This window comes from Alosa sapidissima, chromosome 11 (assembly GCF_018492685.1).
Source record: "Alosa sapidissima isolate fAloSap1 chromosome 11, fAloSap1.pri, whole genome shotgun sequence".
Taxonomy (NCBI): domain Eukaryota; kingdom Metazoa; phylum Chordata; class Actinopteri; order Clupeiformes; family Clupeidae; genus Alosa; species Alosa sapidissima.
The window spans coordinates 1,328,532-1,346,816 of record NC_055967.1 but is presented as its reverse complement, the minus strand read 5'-3'; the positions used below and the strand labels follow the sequence as shown (position 1 = coordinate 1,346,816).

General features: G+C 40.4%; 1 protein-coding gene across 2 annotated transcripts in view; it reads left to right on the top strand.

The window, feature by feature from the left end:
- Positions 1 to 18,285, top strand: part of tmtc3 (transmembrane O-mannosyltransferase targeting cadherins 3) — a 72,524-nt gene that overhangs the window by 46,071 nt on the left and 8,168 nt on the right. For both annotated transcript variants that reach the window (XM_042108748.1, XM_042108749.1), the window contains 4 exons: positions 3,183 to 3,303; positions 3,438 to 3,549; positions 9,844 to 9,947; positions 17,864 to 18,033. In XM_042108748.1, coding sequence (XP_041964682.1) covers positions 3,183 to 3,303; positions 3,438 to 3,549; positions 9,844 to 9,947; positions 17,864 to 18,033 — 507 coding nt within the window. The remainder of the gene's footprint in view (positions 1 to 3,182; positions 3,304 to 3,437; positions 3,550 to 9,843; positions 9,948 to 17,863; positions 18,034 to 18,285) is intronic.

Below are 18,285 nucleotides of genomic sequence, written 5' to 3'. Positions count from 1 at the left end.
TTGGGCTGCCGAGATGTAGCGAGTTTACATGCCCTTCGTCTCTCTTCATTCCCGATGTCCACCCGTGCATCGCAGATCTAGAGCAGCTAGACCAAGACACCATTCGATTTACCATCAAACAGAGTAAAACCGATCAGTCCCGAAAAGGACACTCCATATCCACTTAACTCCGCCTCAGATCTTCAGCCTTTCCAATACCTATCTCACTACATCTCATATCGGTCAGCTCAAGCTTCGTCTACTAGCCCGCCCTTCGTGTCAGACGAAGGGCTACCCATCACTCGCCACAGATTCCAGACACTCTTAAAAACCATTCTAGTCAAATCTGGTTTTCCCGCGGATCGCTACTCCGCACACTCCTTCAGGATAGGAGCTGCCACAACAGCTGCGCTCAACGGCTTATCGGAGCAACAAATTAAAATACTGGGCCGTTGGTCCTCGGATGCCTACCAGTCTTACATCCGCTCCAATCTAGCGGATTTACGACTCGTTCAGCAAGCACTTATGTAGTTGGTAGCGGCCTTTCTCTGTGATCTTTTGGGGTGCAAGCGGTCATCGCTCTATCGCGATATCCGCTCCAGGCACTCCAGGACCACGGACAGCTACCTTGCCAAACACGCACTTCTCCCATACATTCTAGTCTAGCTGAAGCAATCATATAGAAGGGCGAACTAGTGAAATGATGTTTTATAAACAAAGTTCGGGTGGAGCCTTCGGGATGATTGACAGCAATTAACTCACCCACTGCCGCCGCAGGGTAGGCCTATTTAAGCCGACCTCCTTTTCCATACGTCACACGCTCCGACGTTCGCGAAATCATCCCCCCTCCTCCCCCTACTCCTCCATTTCACCAATTGCCCTGTTACTCATCCTCCTTACACAGGGGGGTGCAAGCGGTCATCGCTCTATCGCGATATCCGCTCCAGGCACTCCAGGACCACGGACAGCTACCTTGCCAAACACGCACTTCTCCCATACATTCTAGTCTAGCTGAAGCAATCATATAGAAGGGCGAACTAGTGAATGGGTTATAAAACAGACGAAGTGACAGCAAAATAATAACTTCATATAGCTGGACTTACCCCACGTTTTTGTCTGTTTTTGTGGCAAAGCATGCTTTATAATCCAACTCTATCGTGTGTTTCTCTATGGCAAAACATGTTCATAATCCGGTTTTGAGATCCTAGCAAATTCCTGCATGGCATCCAATTCAAGGCTCACATTGCATCCCAATTTGTTCAACAAAGAAACACCTTTTTTGACTTTACTTTGTTCATGGCAATGCAGTAAAAAGTTGAGAATCATCATGAGTGCATACACCATAGTCACACATGCTAACAGGCAAACTTGGGTCAAGTCAGGTCAGATCAGTTCGTGTCACAGATATGAAGTGCAGAATGGTCATTTTTCATCGCTAAATAAAAAATGGCATTTATTTCCGTAAATCACACACCACATATTTCTGTAAATTGCTCAGCCCCAGAGTATCCCTCCAACATGACAATTATATTGCCCGTTTCAGGACAGTCAGCCCTACACACACATGAAATGCATGTAGAGCTATGAGCTTGCTGTGGTGAGATACAGGTCAAAATATAAGAATTTTTATAATATGATCTTTATATTTTAATTCTTTAAAAATCAAAATAAAATCAATGCTAGTACTAATACATGACATTATTTGGATTATCTGGATAGCCTAGACTCTGCTGAAAAAAACAATATATAATATGTGTGTGTGGCACTTACAATGACCAGAATAAATCCTTATGAATAAAGGTAGTGAAAATGCCCTAAAAATAGCTTAGGGTTCTAAGGGTTAATGGCACAATTTCAAGGTCACCTTTTTATCGCTCTCCGTGTCTGAGCTGTTGTCAGAGCATGGACCGGGAATGACAGTATTGTTGTATGCCATTAAATCAGAACTTTAGCGTGCTCAATCTGCACCATAGAACTGGCTTAAAGCTACATTGTGTAATTTTTTGGGTTGATTCTTAGCAAAAATCTATTTTTTCCTTCAAAAATATGTGCTCATTCATGTGTAATTACTTATGCCAACAAATTGTAGCAATCTTTTAAATGTAGAATCTGCCATTAAGAATACATACGGGAGAGTCGCCCGTAAGGCGGCAGCCATGTTTCTGCCTCCATCTTTAGAATACGTTAGCCAAAGATGGACATACCTGAAATTCCAGCTCAGCCTTTCGCGTTTGTCATTCAGTTACCGCTGGAGTTGCAATATACCATCTCACCGCTAGATGGGATAATTTCCCCCAGGAATTAACCCAAAAACTACACAATGTAGGTTTAAACAGACGATCTAATTGAGATTGAATACAACCTAAAACTAAAAAAACAGACCAGGGCCCGTATTCGCAAAGCATTTTATCTTACCACTAGGAGTACTCCTAAATCGCCCTAAAAGATTTTAGCTAGTAGTTTTCTCTTAAAAGTTATTCACAAAGCCTTTCAGACCTACTCTTAGTTTAAGAGTTGTCATTTTTCCTTACTAAGAGTGAGTCTTCGTTGCTATGGTTGACGTCATTACTCATGCACAAGCTTAACTGAAGTGACCACTTGGATTAGTTGTTTATTGTAACGCGGGAATGATTCCAAACACCTCCTCTACGATGATGAGTGACAGGTGACCGGTCTGAGAATGCATGCGCTACACAAGTAGTGCGAAGGACGGAAGATGATGATGAAGAATAACTGAATAAATAGCTTAAATGAAAAAAGAAGAAAGGCAAAACAAATAGCCTAGTAGCCTAATGAAACATACGGATTGATGCAGTATCTTATCAACATTTTTAAATGAATCTGTCACCCTATGCCTATGTTTGCAAAGAGGTTGTCATTGTCATTTGATTCACAATCAAACATTACATTTAGTTTACATGTTGACAATGAGTAGTTTTGGTTGTTGTTGGTGGCGTTATTGCATCCCTTAGTTATGCCTACAATGCACAATTGTTCCCTCGCGATTGGAAGCTCCTGTAGCCGCATACGCATTTCAAAACGCCAGTTAGGAGCTACTTTTGGCCTTAAAATTCTTTGTGAATACGGGCCCAGGCTTCTATTTGAGGCCGGTCTTTATTTATCCTAGCCTGTGGCCACACCGGGCGTGTAAAAGAGTTGGTATGTGTATGTACAGATATGTAACATATGAATTTGTTAAACAGAGCATCAAAGAAAATATCATGGCTATTGATGGGAATTCTCCTGTTAACTCATGCTATGAAAACTTTCAACCGGAACTGGGACTGGGAATCAGAGTACACCCTTTTCACCTCCGCATTAAAAGTATGAAATATTTTTTTTATTTTTCTATTGTGGTCCCAGTTACTTTTTTGTTGCTTTTGTTACAAAAAAAGTTCAAATTGAAAAGGCAATTTGGCATAACAGATCTCATTTTTGTTTTGTTTGTTTTTTTGCAGGTGAACAAGAACAATGCAAAGCTTTGGAACAATGTGGGACATGCTCTTGAAAATCAGAACAGATATGAAATAGCCTTGAGATATTTCCTTCAGGCTACACGAGTACAGCCAGGTAAGAATTTGTTTAACCCTTAAAGCCCCACTGTGTAAGAATTTCTCCTATCTAGTGGTTAGGTGTTATATTGTGACCAACCTCTCAAGCGCTGCCTCGTTTAGAACTACAGTAGCCGTCGCACATCAAAAACTGGCACTAGTTCCGGACTCCTAGGTGCGTCAAAACATCATAAACTTTTCTCTGAATAAGCAATAACAAAATATTAATATAATTTTGTGTACTATTTTATTGCCATTGCTTGTGTATGATGCCAATGAAACACTCTTTCGGACACGGAATAAATAGTTTCATTTTGCCTGTTAACCGCATGTTAAGCTAGCTAGCTAACGTTAGCACAGTAAACGGAAAGTGAATGGGAACGGCTAACGTTACAGATGTTCGCTAGCTAGGAATCAGCTAAGGACTTTGGTTAAACTTGTATATTGTTGCAAACTAACCTGAAATAACACACGCTCAGCAACTTTGTGGTAGTCTACCAGTTCTAGCAAAACTATGTTAGATTAGTTTATTAAATGTCTCTGGGTCGAGAGACTAGAGATCAAGTGAGACAGTGACAGATCACGAACCAAGTTATTTATCTCTTTATTTAGTTGGAAAATACAATTTCAATGTCGGAATGTTAGGAAGACATGTGGTTTGTAGAAAATGGGTTTGTAACTTACATTGCTGAATGTAGGGAAATTCTGCAGATGAATCCAAGCAAATGTTTTTTCTATGCATGTAGACGCCAAAGACTGAGCTGTATTTCGCATACAGTGGGTCCCAGTTAAAAATTGACACTTCATTCACGATCATGGTGAATGGTGAAATGTAAGTACAACTGCAGCCGCTTGGGGGCAGCATAGTCCGCTGTGGAGTTCCACGGTCGAACCAGACGGCGCATTTGACAGCAAGGGCTGTGATTGGCCGAGTTTTCAGTGCGTTTCTCTGTGTTTTTAGCAGCCCCTGCAACATGCTAGTCCACTGTAGCCTAAGCCTTGTACATAATGTTAAACATAGTTTTGGATTCAGTGGCAAGATTTCTTGATTGTACAGTGTCTGTCTCTCAGTAATGTTTTAAAATGAGAGCTTCGTCAGCTGGCAGTAGGCTACTTTGTCGGTAGTCATGAGAAGTTCGCTTGCTAACAGAACATAAATATGCTGCCCAGAAACCTTGTGAATAGTTCTGATTTTTTTTTTACTACACTAACGAGGTTGAAATATAGACTTTGCCTACAGCATCTCCTTAACAGTAATGTTAACAAAATGACAGCATTCATATGACAAAGAAAAACGAATTCGGTCACTCAAGACTGTGCCACAGCAACCAGTGTAGGCTACAGTCCTACCCAGTAGGCCTACTCGAAGCAGATAGCGTTGTCTGACAGTCGAGTGAGTTAATGCACGTATTTCCAGAACAGGTCTGCAACTTTCAGGTAGTTCTGAGTTCGAATCTAGGCAGGAGCAGAACCATATAAAGGCCTAGGCCTATTGTTATCATTTTTTGCAAGGTGTTGCTCCTGGCAATACTTGTTTATAAGACGTTTGGTGATTAATTGATAGCTGTTTTTGGGACACGTTAAACGTTCTTTATAATGAGCGCATCCGGGGAGTAAAACGACTGTTACGCGCTGTTACAACTGTAGGCTACAATGATTGCAATACAAAAATATGCGCGTGTTAGTTTTGTGATGTTTTGCACTTTTGCCTCATGTGTTTTCAGGTTTGAGGGCTTTTTTGGCAAGATTGACCTTGGTTAGACTCTGCATATGTTATTTCTCCGTATGGAAAATAAAGTCAATTTTCGACACACGTCTGTTATTAGTTCAATAACAAGTGTTGCTTGTTAAAACATGTGACTAGTGAAACTCAAATGATTTTAGAAATATTTAGCCAAAGCCAAAAAGAGAAGGAGAGACGGCGGTGCAGCTCAGATGTCTTCTTAATTTTCTTTATTCTTTAGTAAAAGGTGCAGAACATTATTAAACTTTGACTAACGTTTCGATGTTCGTTAGTCAAAAACATCGACACATCGAAATGTTAGTCAAAGTTTAATAATGTTCTGCACCTTTTACTGAAGAATAAAGAAAATTAAGAAGACATCTGAGCTGCACCGGCGTCTCTCCTCTCTAAAATATCTGTCCTGGCCTGATTGCAACGGATTGTGGCCAAACGACAGAAGCGCGGAGAACCCTCCTTTGTCTACCAAAAAGTGTTACTTTGTGCCCCGCACTCCCCCACTGCTTGTGAAAGAAGGGAAATGCTCGTGAAAAAGCTTAATGTCACAAAACGGCAACGAGTCGTTTTAGGCTACAGGCCTTCATAATGGTAGGCTACAGGAAGTGGGGGGAGGGTATGGGATGACCAGAGCCGTCATCTATCGTCTTTCCAGGCACACAGCTCGTTATATAGCCTATCGACTGCCTTAACAGATAGGCTTTGCTCTTGGGTTTGGCCTTACAGCGAACTCAATGCTCTTGTTGCTTGCAGTTTGTTAAATAAAGCGATGCAGATTACATTATTTATTTCTGATTAAGTGCGTCTTTTGCTGTATTTTGCAACATTTGCTTGTTAGGCTGGGCTACTGTCAATGTCCTGTAAGGGTCAATGTTCAACAATTGCTGGTGTAGGCCTAGGCTATTAATCAATTAGGGACTGTTCGTTATTTATTTAATTAAGGGGCTACCGGAGGAGTTTTGGGAGCGTTAGTCAAAAAAGATGTGACCCTCCCTCGCCAGCAAGAATTTTTTTCTATGACCCTCCAAAGTGATTGAGAAAAAACGCATGACCCTCCCCAGTCCCAAAAATTTATTGATGCCTTAGGCTACTGGGTCAATTTGGGAGCTTGCATGCTACGACTCCTTCCTTGAAAAGGCTGTCGTTTGCACAATTTCACAAATAATCACCGGGACCGAAACAAACCTGTCAAACTTTTCCCGGGTTTATCGCGTATTTTAACTTTTTCCTCGCTGTCTTAGGAGGAGCTGCAGGGCCGTCGCAAGGGGATGCGAGGCCCTGTGCGAACTTGACAGATGCAAGGCCCTTTTCACTTACGTGCATGAAATCATGCGATAGCTTACTTTACACATAGCCAAGGGTACCGTCGGTGTATTTTAATAGTAGCCTAGTCTAATAAGCTACACCAGCTTGCCTTTTAAGAGGGGAAATTCAATTGTATAGCCTATAACATTAGCTGAGTCACATATTTGGCCATATGGTGTTTATCATAGGCTACATCACGAAACCAAATAGTGTAACAAAGGCGAACACTTTAACAGGGGGAATTAATTGGGCATGAATCATTGTGCTGAACGGTATTTGTCAATGAGCAGAAACACACACGACATTCAAACTATTGATAAGATGTACTGGTCTGTATCTACAGGCTAACATTGGACAAATAAATGACACTGACTCGCCATATCCTGACTCAGGAAAAAAAAACATTTTCTTGCTTTGCCGCAAACTCAGCAATGAAATCATAGGCCAGTTTGCAGGTAGCCTAACGTCTTTTTCATAGAAGGGAGAGCCCAGTCTCTCCTGTGACATGGAGGTGCGCAAATAGTTTTTAATAGCCTGTTCAACTTCGAAAAGCTTCATCTTTTTAAGTTTTAAGTGCAGTGGCCCCTATCTGCCCCCTTTTGGAATTATATCTCGAGCCTATTATAAGGTCCAGTGCGTTATGTCCTGGGATTCGGATGTGCTCAAAAAGAAAAGAAAAAACACTTTTTTATAGATGGTTATGAGGAGCAATGTGAGAGAGAAATTTGATGATCATTGATCGTTGTTTTGGGACGTTAAGCCTTTTCCATAGGCGTCCGTGAAGGAGATTGAAGAATGACCATTTTTTTATACGAAAATATTTCTAAACTACAAAAACTCAGTGTCTAAAAACTCAGTGTCATTCAGACTCAACCCTCTTGTTGTTTTATTATCTTTTTCGTTGTCGTTTGAACGTTGGCAAGCAGGCATGTTGCGGTTGCAATTTAAGTGAAATTTCTACAGTAGGCCTACAACATGCTGTTAGGTTGGGCTACTGTCAATGTACTTGTACAGGTAAATGTTCAACAATTGCTGGTGTACAGGTTATATAATCAATTAGCTAAATCATTTGTCCAGCTGTTTAAACATTTTTTCGTGCTACATTCAAACGCAAAAGGTGCTTTGATATATTTTTCGTTTGAACGTCGGCAAGCAGGCATGCTTTGGTTGCAATGAATGAGGATAATTGCTTTTTTTTTGCATTATTTTGAATATGACTCGCTCCAGTCTCAACAGCACGTACTTTTTCCACATGCTAAGTTCTAACACACATAGGCCTATCCCCTCTCGCTTTCTCTCTCTCCATCCCTGCACACGGTGCTTTCTTAAAGGAGCTGCACCATTTTACAACAATTGCATCTACATTTTCATATTAGAATGTTTTGTCAAGTGTAAGCTTAAACTACCGTGATCAATTTAAGTTCCCGTGCCCCCGCTGCGTCATGGAAGCAGTAAGTCAGTCGCATCAAAAATAGTAGTGGCACCCAAGTGACACCTTGTGGTTGTTTGTGTCAACTGCAGTTTGTGCCATTTCTGCTGAGAAAATGGGGTGCGTGATTCATGAAGGAACCCGTCCAAACTTAACGGGGACCCACTGTATGTCTCTTGCTGGCCACCATTATTTTAAAATGGCGCACGTACATGGAGAGTCGCCCCCGTGCTATGTAGATGGAAATGAGGAAGCCAATAAGTATGCTTCAAATTGGTGGTGGTGGTAATTAAACATGAATGGGGCCATATTTATGAATGGGAAATGTTGATTTTGTTAACCAACAACTAGAAAACGTTACACAGGGGACCTTTAAAATTCAGCCGCCACGGATCTGTGCTGCTGACGCATCCTTGGGAAATTACTAATTGTAATTATATATTATGTAATTAAATATTTTTTGACCATCAAACCAACAGGAAGCAAACTGAAATGACCATAGGAAGTGTGTATGGATGCCATTTCCAGCCCAGGAATTGGTAGATTAACTAGATCAGTAACAGCGCCATCTATCCGTAGACCGTAAGCCACCCAAATGCCTTTGCACAAGGAAATGCTAGATCTTGATGAACTAATGATAGAAGATTATGACACATTGACTCACATAAAAAATTAAACCCCATTATAGTTTTACAAACAATAACTTTCATGTCACACCATATGACAATTTTAGTCACTAACACAACGAATGAAAAATATAAATTCCAATACAAAATCTAAAAGACCATACTTATTTTCTGTGATGGGAATAACGGCGTTATTAAATACACTGTTAACAACGCCGGTACTTTTTTCAGTAACGAATCTAATTTATTACTCTTCCCATCTTAATAATGCCATTACCGTTACTGGCAAAAAATGCGGTGAGTTACTATAATTGAAGCTGTTTTTTTTTTTTTTCATCAGACCAAGATCTCTGAGCCGAGAGGCAAAGACCTTTTTAACTGTTCTTCCTTGGTTAGTGGGCAGTGGGCACGAGATAAGCACATAAATGCTGACGATTGGCTGAGGTTGAGTAAAATTTCATGGTAAGCCAATCAGAGGTAGAGTTGGGCGGGTGTTTGAAAGCATGCATAGTCGAACACACAACAAACAACACAAGCAAGTCAGTCAGTCAACGAAAGACAGGTAGGCTATGGCGAGCCCAAATAATCCAAAAGTAGCTTTCTCTAAATGGAAGTATAGCCATTACTTTCCCCTCCAAGAAATTAAAGAAACAAATGTAATCGTGAAATGCACATTATGCTCTAGGCAAAAGTGCCAATCCACGTCGCATATGCTGATAGCCTTGGGGTTCACCTACAGTGTGAATGTTTGAATTAGTATTCAGTATTAATAATAACTTTGATGCTATATATAGATGTGTCAATTATTGTGATCAAGATGAATACTATTATTTTATTTGAAAGCAGCTGTTTGTTGGTCATTATTTTTTTCTTGCCACTATATCAATTTGGATATACATTCAAAATCCAATGTCATGCATCCCTCATGCAACAGAAATATTTATGTTAATGTATTTGTTTTTGTTGTCTTGTGTTCAGTTTATCTGTCTTTTTATTTGTTTGTATGTTTGTTTCAAATATGTTGCTGTATTTTCCTTTGGCCAGAACTCTCTTAGAAACAGACCATATCGCAATGTGACTATTCTGGTGATATTAAATTTAAGAACATCCAGCACCTGCCTTAAATTAAGTCTTTAGATTTATGAGGTTTTTCTTCATGTGGTTTATTTCTTCACTAATAAAACATATATTCTCAATTTATTTTATTTATATTAGATGACATTGGAGCTCACATGAATGTGGGGAGAACTTACAAAAACTTAAACCTATCCAAGGAGGCTGAAGAAGCGTACATGGTTGCAAAGTCTCTTATGCCACAGGTATGTCTATGAGTGAATATTTTCTGGATAAGCCTTTAAGGCATTTCAATTATGGAAGAAATATAATATATATGACGAAATATCAACTGTTGAAGGAGAGTAATTTGTATTGTTTTTTTCGAAAATGTATATGTTAATTTTGAATGTAATGCCAGCAACACGTCTCAAAAAAGTTGGGACTGGCATTTAAATTTAACAACATTGTCTAAATGTTTAAGAACTGAGGAGACTCTGGGGACTTCATAGTCATGTTTTTCATTCCATGATGCACCCATTTAGACAGGTCTGGACTGCAGACAGGCCATTTTAGCACCTGGACTCTTCCTCTATGGAGAAATACTGTTTAAATATGAGCAGAATTCATATTGCCATTGTTTTCCTGAAATAGTCAAGGTCTTCCCTGAAAAGACATTATCTGGATGACCGTAGCCTATATGTTGCTCAAATCTGAATTCAGAATTCATTGTGCCTTTCCAGATGTGCAAAATGCCCATGCCATAGGCCAGGGGTGGCCAAACTATGGCCCCTGGGCCAGATCTGGCCTGCCACAGACTTTAATCCGGCCCGCCGAGCATTTAATTAGATTATCATAGGCTGCTCGCTATTTTTTTCCTGCAATAGACGACGTTGTGGTTAGCTTTACTGCAAACTGCTTTTCACTCTTCTTAAAGAACGTTTATAATGTCAGTGTCAAAACAGCATGTTACATAGAGTTGATACTCTTTGTAATCTCCATTGCAGCAGATCTAACTTGAACGTTATGTTACTTAATTTAATTGGGAACGTGTTTGAGGGCGCACGAGAGGGAGAGAGAGAGTGGCAGGTTCCAGCTGGCTTGTGATTGTTGATAATTGATATCTCCTTTTTATAAGAAACTTTTAAAAGGAAATCATGAAGGCAACAGTAGTTGCCACTACTGGCCATTTATAAACTGTGAGAGGGCACATTCATAGGCACAGCACTAGCCATAGGCTATATTTTAGTGGAGCTGGCTAAAGATCATTGAGAACTAAATGTGTAGACACAATGCGCTTAAAGTGACAGTGCACAGAGTTAAACAGCATCAAATTAGCAGTATTTCTTACTAAATTAATATTCTGCAACAAAATAACTTTGTCATTATTATGTGGCCTGCCGCCCTATTTTCAAAACCCTATGTGGCCCTTGAACCCAAAAATTTGCCCACCCCTGCCATAGGCACTAATGCAGCTCCACATCATCATGGATACTGGGTTTTGAACTGAGCACTATATTTGTACATTGGATAGTTGAATAGTCCCTTTCCTATTTAGCCTAGAGGAGTCCATGATTTCCAAAAAAGAATTGCAAATTGTATAGGTCTAACCACAGGACCCTTTTCCAATATACATCAGTCAATTTTAAAGTAGCTCAGGCTCAGATAAGATGGTAATGTCTGTATCATGTCTAAATGAAATGTCTTCTTTGAATGGTAGAGTTTACACTAGCATTTGTGAATGGAGCATTAAACTGTGCTCATAGACAATGGTTATCAGAAAATTTCCTGAGCCCGTACAATGATTTTCTTTACAGAAAAAGGTCTGGTTTTAATGCAGTACCATCTGAGAGATTCGGTCTCTCTGGGATGCTCTTTTTTTATAAATCCCATCACCTAATTAATTGTGAAATGTTCCTACTTTTGTTCCTACTAACATTCAGGGATGCAAACAGCGTGCTTTTCGGTGCCTCCCGCTTTTTTGAGGCAACTCTCTCAGTTCGCACTAGGCTATCTTACCTTCACAGTAGATCTACTTCAGCTGAAAGTTTTAACACGCAACTGTGGACTTGATTAGTGTGTAAGCTTTCATTCAGCTGACGCTGGTGCTGCCATCTGACTGTGATCATCCAGAATTGTACAATTATAAAATTATCCACCTATGAACCTATCAGTAATGAAGTTCGAACCAGTCATAGACATAGTAACCGACATTTGTTTTATGTAACTTAGGCCTAGTATTAGGGTTGTGCCGATGGACGATATCATCGTGATGGCACGCCCCCACATGCCAGTCCTGCCAGTCCGCCCCCACATGCCAGTGCCGATGGACGATATCATCGTGATGCCACGCCCCCCACATGCCAGTCCTGCCAGTCCGCCCCCACATGCCAGTCCTGCTGTAACAGGCTAACACATAAAAAAACTTTATCCTGGAAATGAAATTGAGCCTACTTCAAAGGCTGTCAGCCAAACAGTTATCAAGTATTAGTCTACCGTCTTGTAAAATAAAAGACTTATTAGTCTACCGTCTTATTCAAATAATTCCTGACTGTGACGTGAATATGTAATTGTCTTTTTGTAGCCTACATGTCTCGCAGGCCTATAGCCTACATTGGACGTAATATATGTAGCCTAATGTTTTAGCAGAAAATAGTCCTATTGAATTATTATTGTTAGGCTACGGCTAGGACATTCTAGCGCTCAAATATTTTTGCGAGGCTACAGCGAGCGCCAAATGCGTCCTTCTCCTCTGTGTTAAAATAAACCATTTCTTTCGTTAATTATAGGATCAGAAGGTAGCCCATCCGTCTTTCACTGTAAGGCTTGTATTTCATGCATTTAGCAAAAGTCCCAGACAACAGCGGAGTGGTAGTCCTAATCGGGATTCGTTATTTGTAAAAGTTTTTTTTACTTCGTCCTCCTATAGCCTGGACTGCGCGATCGCAGCCCTTTACTTTCACTTCCCGCCGCCCTTATAGTCAGCATAGACGGTAGCCTGATAACGTGGGATGCTGCATAGTGTACTACTGAAGATTTTAAATGAGTGACCACGATAGTAGTCTTAAGTAGCTTTTTTGCTAAGCCCAGCGAAGGCTGGCAATGTGTAATATTCCGCTGGTTGGTGCACACGCAAGTGTTCAGATTGATTGTCTATCCGTCTTTCACGACGATTTTCACACAACTTCGGTAGCCTGGTCAGTATGTCTCTCTTAGCTGTCCACTTTCATCAGGCCATATAGCCTATATATTTTTATTTTTTTATGTAGAAAATTATAAATGTATAAAAAAATAAATTTCTGTACAGACATATGGTAATTATTATTAATAATAATAATAATAATAATAATAATAATAATAATACAGACATATGGTAATAATAATAATATGGTAATTACTGTTTACTACCCCCCCCACCCCCGACGATATCATCGTCCATCCCGATGTTTTACTGTACACATCGTCAAATGGCAATTTAGGGGACATCGCCCAACCCTACCTAGTATGTAATGTTATGTGGGAATTGCAAGAAAACGACTGAAAACATTCCTTACTTTAATCAAGCAATTGCATGTGTCGTTTATTAAAACGGTGAGAAAACTGAATCAAAGACGGCGTGTCCATCAACAAAAACAGCATGAAGTGGCCCCGGCCGTGGCGCAACTGGCTGGGGCACCTGCACTGTACGCCGGCGACCCGGGTTCGATTCCCACCCCGTGGTCCTTTCCGGATCCCACCCTGACTCCCTCTCCCACTCGCTTCCTGTCATTCTCCACTGAGAAAAGCAGCTTAAAAAAAACAGCATGAAGTTAAAGTGTAATTTTAAGGACATTTAAAGGGACAGCCTTCACTCAAGGCCTACACCACAACGGAGTGATGAACGTGGAATGCTTTGAATAGCCTACAAAATACTGCATTTAGATGACAATTGCATGCTAATTTACCTAATGGTGAATTAAGTATATAGCATTCACAATTAAAGCATTCAGTAACCTAATGAAAACTTGATCAGTCAGTTAAATTAGCACAGCAACCATGTCTACTCTAGCAACACCCTAACTACCATTTCAATTACCCTAGCAACAACTACCACAATGTCACCCTAGCAACCACCATAGCCATACATTACCATAGCAACCAGCATAGTAGCCACTTTTAAATAGCATAGCAACCACCATGTCTACCATAGAAACATCATAGCAACCATCTCAATTGTCCGATCCCATGCCCCGCCCCATTTCACTGTGTCACAATGAGGACCTCGGTCGACCTTAGTCAATTTTCTAGTGTCCACTCTGTATTACGATATGCTATGCTTATTTTGCAAGTAGCCTAAGTAACTAAATAACTAAAGAGTTCAAATGGTTAAAATATGTGCCTGGGGTACTTTTAGAAGTGACGATACTCTGACCATGTGAGAGACAAATTGTAACATTAACCACACATAATTTTGCATTGAGCCAATTGAGCCTACCCTTACAAAAATTAAATGTTTCCGGCAGATTTGCAGCAAACTTGTGGGTGATTTGTGGGAAACAAATGAGTTGACCAGAAAATATTGCCAGAAGGTTGGGCGCTAGAGGCAAACTTTCAGCAAAGTTCTGGCAACAATGAGAAGTTTGCCACTAGTGGCAAATATATTCACCAGTGATTTGCCACCACAGTGAGCTTCTGGTGACAAACCTAATTTGCATAATGACATGAACCTGTCGCCAGTAGTGTTTTTAGTGTAACTGTTTTTGTTAAATTGTATTGTTTTAGTGTGTTGTACTGGTAGTCTAGTGGATAGGAGCAATTACATGCAGTAGCCTAAAATGTTGAGGGTTCAAGCCCCGGCTTCCACCATTGTGCCATTGACATGTGTAAGTCGCTTTGGACAAAAGTGTCTGCTAAATAAAAAAATGCAAATGTCACCTTTAGAACTCAATTGTAAATTGCAAGGCATAAAAAAGTCCTCACTTTAGCTTACAAAATATCATTAACTAACCACTTGTAACTCCTGAGATAATCATGAATTATAGTTTTAGGAAGTGGGTTATAAAATATGTATCCACACCCTAACTAATCTTTAGTGCATATGCGGTGTGAAAAGGCAGAATCGCGACTAGGGGTGGCACGGTTCATAAAAAAAAATCCGAACCATTCGGTTCACTTGTCTCGGTTCGGAACATGTGTGCATCGCACGGTTTTGACGGTTCATGGCATGCGTAATGTAGCCTCATGCCCATATGTGACCCCAGACAGTTTTCCCCCTTACGTGTGAAAGGTGTGGAGTGCTGCGCGTCACAAATGGCAAGTGGGAGCGATAACATAGGCAGCCCGGAGTTGGAGGATGCGCCAGCGTCGCATAAGTCTGGTGTGTGCGAACATTTTGGATTTACAAAACGGTAGATAGAACTGCGACTGTGTGCAAGCATTGTGCAGCACATAATTATGGTAGTACAGGCCCGGAGTGGCTAATCGGGAGCTTTGGGAGGATGGGCCGGTCTGAATATCGTGAGCTGAAATGTATTGTTTCTGAAGTTCATTTGCTGCGCGCTCGCAGCACTTTAGCAGCTTAGGCTGTGCGATCGCAGGCCCTTACTTGCAGTTTCATAAATATTAGCAAATTAACCTCACAAAAACTGTTTGGAAATCACAACCAAGGAGTAGGAGACTATATGAGCAGCCCCTCCTCCAGTGGCACGGCTCTGACGAACTCTCATATGTGCAGGGGAGACGTGTAGTAGGCTAATAATAACTAATTTTACTGAAAGGTAATACTTAGATCTCAAAAGCCCTCGAAAAAATAAAATATTACAATGTGTGTTGGGTCCTTCTCACATAAGATCTAACGTTCAGTTTCAGTGAGCAAATAGCCCTGTTGAGAGAAACTAGAGGAGCGTTCAAATGCGGCAGAGACGGGAGATAAAGTGCATTTACAAGGCTTGTCAATGTTATGTGGTAGCCTAGAACAGTGTTTTTCAACCTGTTTTGTGCCACGGCACACTTTTGACACTTAAAATGTCCCACGGTTATTTTCTGCAGCACACCTGATGATCTCTCACGACACACTAGTGTGCCCCGGCACAGTGGTTGAAAAACACTGGCCTAGAAGCTATTTTGCATAGCTCGGGTAGACTAAGCTATGTGTAGAAATAAAATATTCCATAATATCTCAGTCAATCTTAGTATGCTACAAAGGCAAAGAAGTTCCTGCAGATAGCAATAACACATTCTACTTGTTTGCCAAATAAATCAAAAGCAATTTGAAATCAATGTCTTCACTCTTGCTGTATCAAAATCTCCCCTTTCCTGGTGAGAGATGGTGTGAATGATGTGCTCAAAGTCAATTCTTTCAGTTTGTGCATAATTACATGATATAACTATACTAATACTATAGCCTAAATGGTGGATTATTAAGCTATACATCATATGCTGAAGTATGGTATTTCTGAAGTGTTAAAGATTAAAAGGAAAAATAACAAGAACTGTACAGAACCGAAAACCGCGACCTTAAAACCGTGGTACAACCAAACCGTGGGTTTTGTGAACCGTGCCACCCCTAACCGTGACACACCCTTTTTAGTGTTTCACGCAGTGCTTTGCAGCTTACGTGGCCGCATAAGCAACACACATCTCCCGCTTTACTTACCGGTAGCCTACTGTACGTTGTCCACCAATTAACACTTGGTTAGATTTTATTTTGTGCAGTGTACCTTTGTAGCTGCCTGTCTGCACTAGCTACTTAGCAGGATAACTCAAGCTAAAAATCACAAATTAAAATTAAAAAATAGAAAAAAAACAATTGTACCTACAATACTCTGTGACCTTGGACAACAGGACCCTTTAGTATGTTGAAAACGGCCGGAGTTCTCCTTTCATGTAAGAACTGCATGAAGTTACCAACTCAAGTCATTATAGGCTGGTCTCAATGCAAATTGATCTGGCTCTTACTGACTAACTGGTCTGGCAACCTTTTGTTCAACTAGATGTATATGATAATTGAGTTAACCTCTCACTTTTGGCTGGGATGGTTTCCAATGGCTTAGACTACGTCTACACGAAACCGCCGGATGAATTTTCTCCACTATCACACCTTTAACGATACCGGTAAAGAAATATCTCCCATGCACACACACAGGTAAAAGCGGCTAAAAGTGCTGTAGTGATATGCCAGACCAGTCGATGGCGCCAGGCCGTGCAGAGGCTTCACGTTTAATTTGTGTGAATCGCATAGAAGAAAACATTGTTGAAACAGTTTGTTAAGCAGTCCCATGGAATAAGGAGACTACAGACAATTTGTTTTTTTAATTCGACTGTTAAACTAATAAAATTCATTTTCAAGGTATGTGACTGCTATGTGAAATTTCAAATGCTTACTCATTGCATTTGAACATTTATACATTTTATGATGATAAACAAATGGTTTGGTTTGTTTTGACAAGCAGCGTGTCAGGCGAGTGCCGTGGCTGAGGTGGGGCTATGTCGTCATAAAATTGCCGGCTTTGCGTCTACACGGCGAAAGTAAGCCGGCGGTCTCAAAAATCCCCACTTCTGAAGCCGGTTACAAAAACGATCGGTTACAGTCTCCTAAACTGCCGGCGTCGTGTACACACAAGGCGTAACCGATAACAAAAACGGCGTTGTGTAGACGGCCCCTTACCTCCAAAACCCATTCTACGATTGTTGGTGTTTCACACCTAGCCTGGCGCCAAAGTGTCTGGCCTGCCATCAGAACAATCACAACTTCATCTTTGTTGGAGAAATGATATCACTCATAATTCGGTATGATTCATTCCTTACAACAGATTTAAACTATGATACAGATATATCTTCCTGATAGCATTATATTCTATTCTGTCAGAAAACCTCAGTAGCCTAAATAGCAAGACAGACCTAAGTAAGCTAAGTTTCTCTTGTATGGTGGGCTACGTAGGCTACTTACAGCTTATTTTATTAGCATTTGTAATATTAACTTTAAAATCCACATTTTATCAACAATCAATCACCAACATCTTCCTCTGAAGCATTGTTTCAGTCGTGAATATGAAAATGAAACCACTAGGTAGTTCAAGCTTTATTATGATAGTTAAGTTACCACTGGGTAGTTCAAGCTTTATTATGATAGTTAAGTTAGTCTGTGAGACCTCATTAAACAGCTTTGGAAATATTGTAAATTTCATACATTTATTTATTATAGATAATTCCAGGGAAGAAATATGCTACACGTGTTGCACCTAACCACCTGAATGTCTACATAAACCTTGCCAACTTGATTCGGGCAAATGATTCACGTCTGGAGGAAGCTGACCAGCTTTACAGGCAAGCCATCAGTATGAGACCTGACTTCAAGCAAGCTTATATAAGCAGGCAAGTTTTTTCTTCCACCTGAAAACTACTCCATACATAATTATATTTCCTGGGAAAAGCCAAAGTGTGTTAACTTCTTTAATTCCAAGGATTTAATCATTTTTATTTGTCACATATACAAGGTGTAAAATGTATAGTGCAATGATTGCTCAACTCTGTGAACTCTGTCAGTGAAAAGAACACCATGACATTGATCGCTGTTTTTGCCACATATCAATGTCATATTTGCATTTCTATGAAATCCCTATTTTT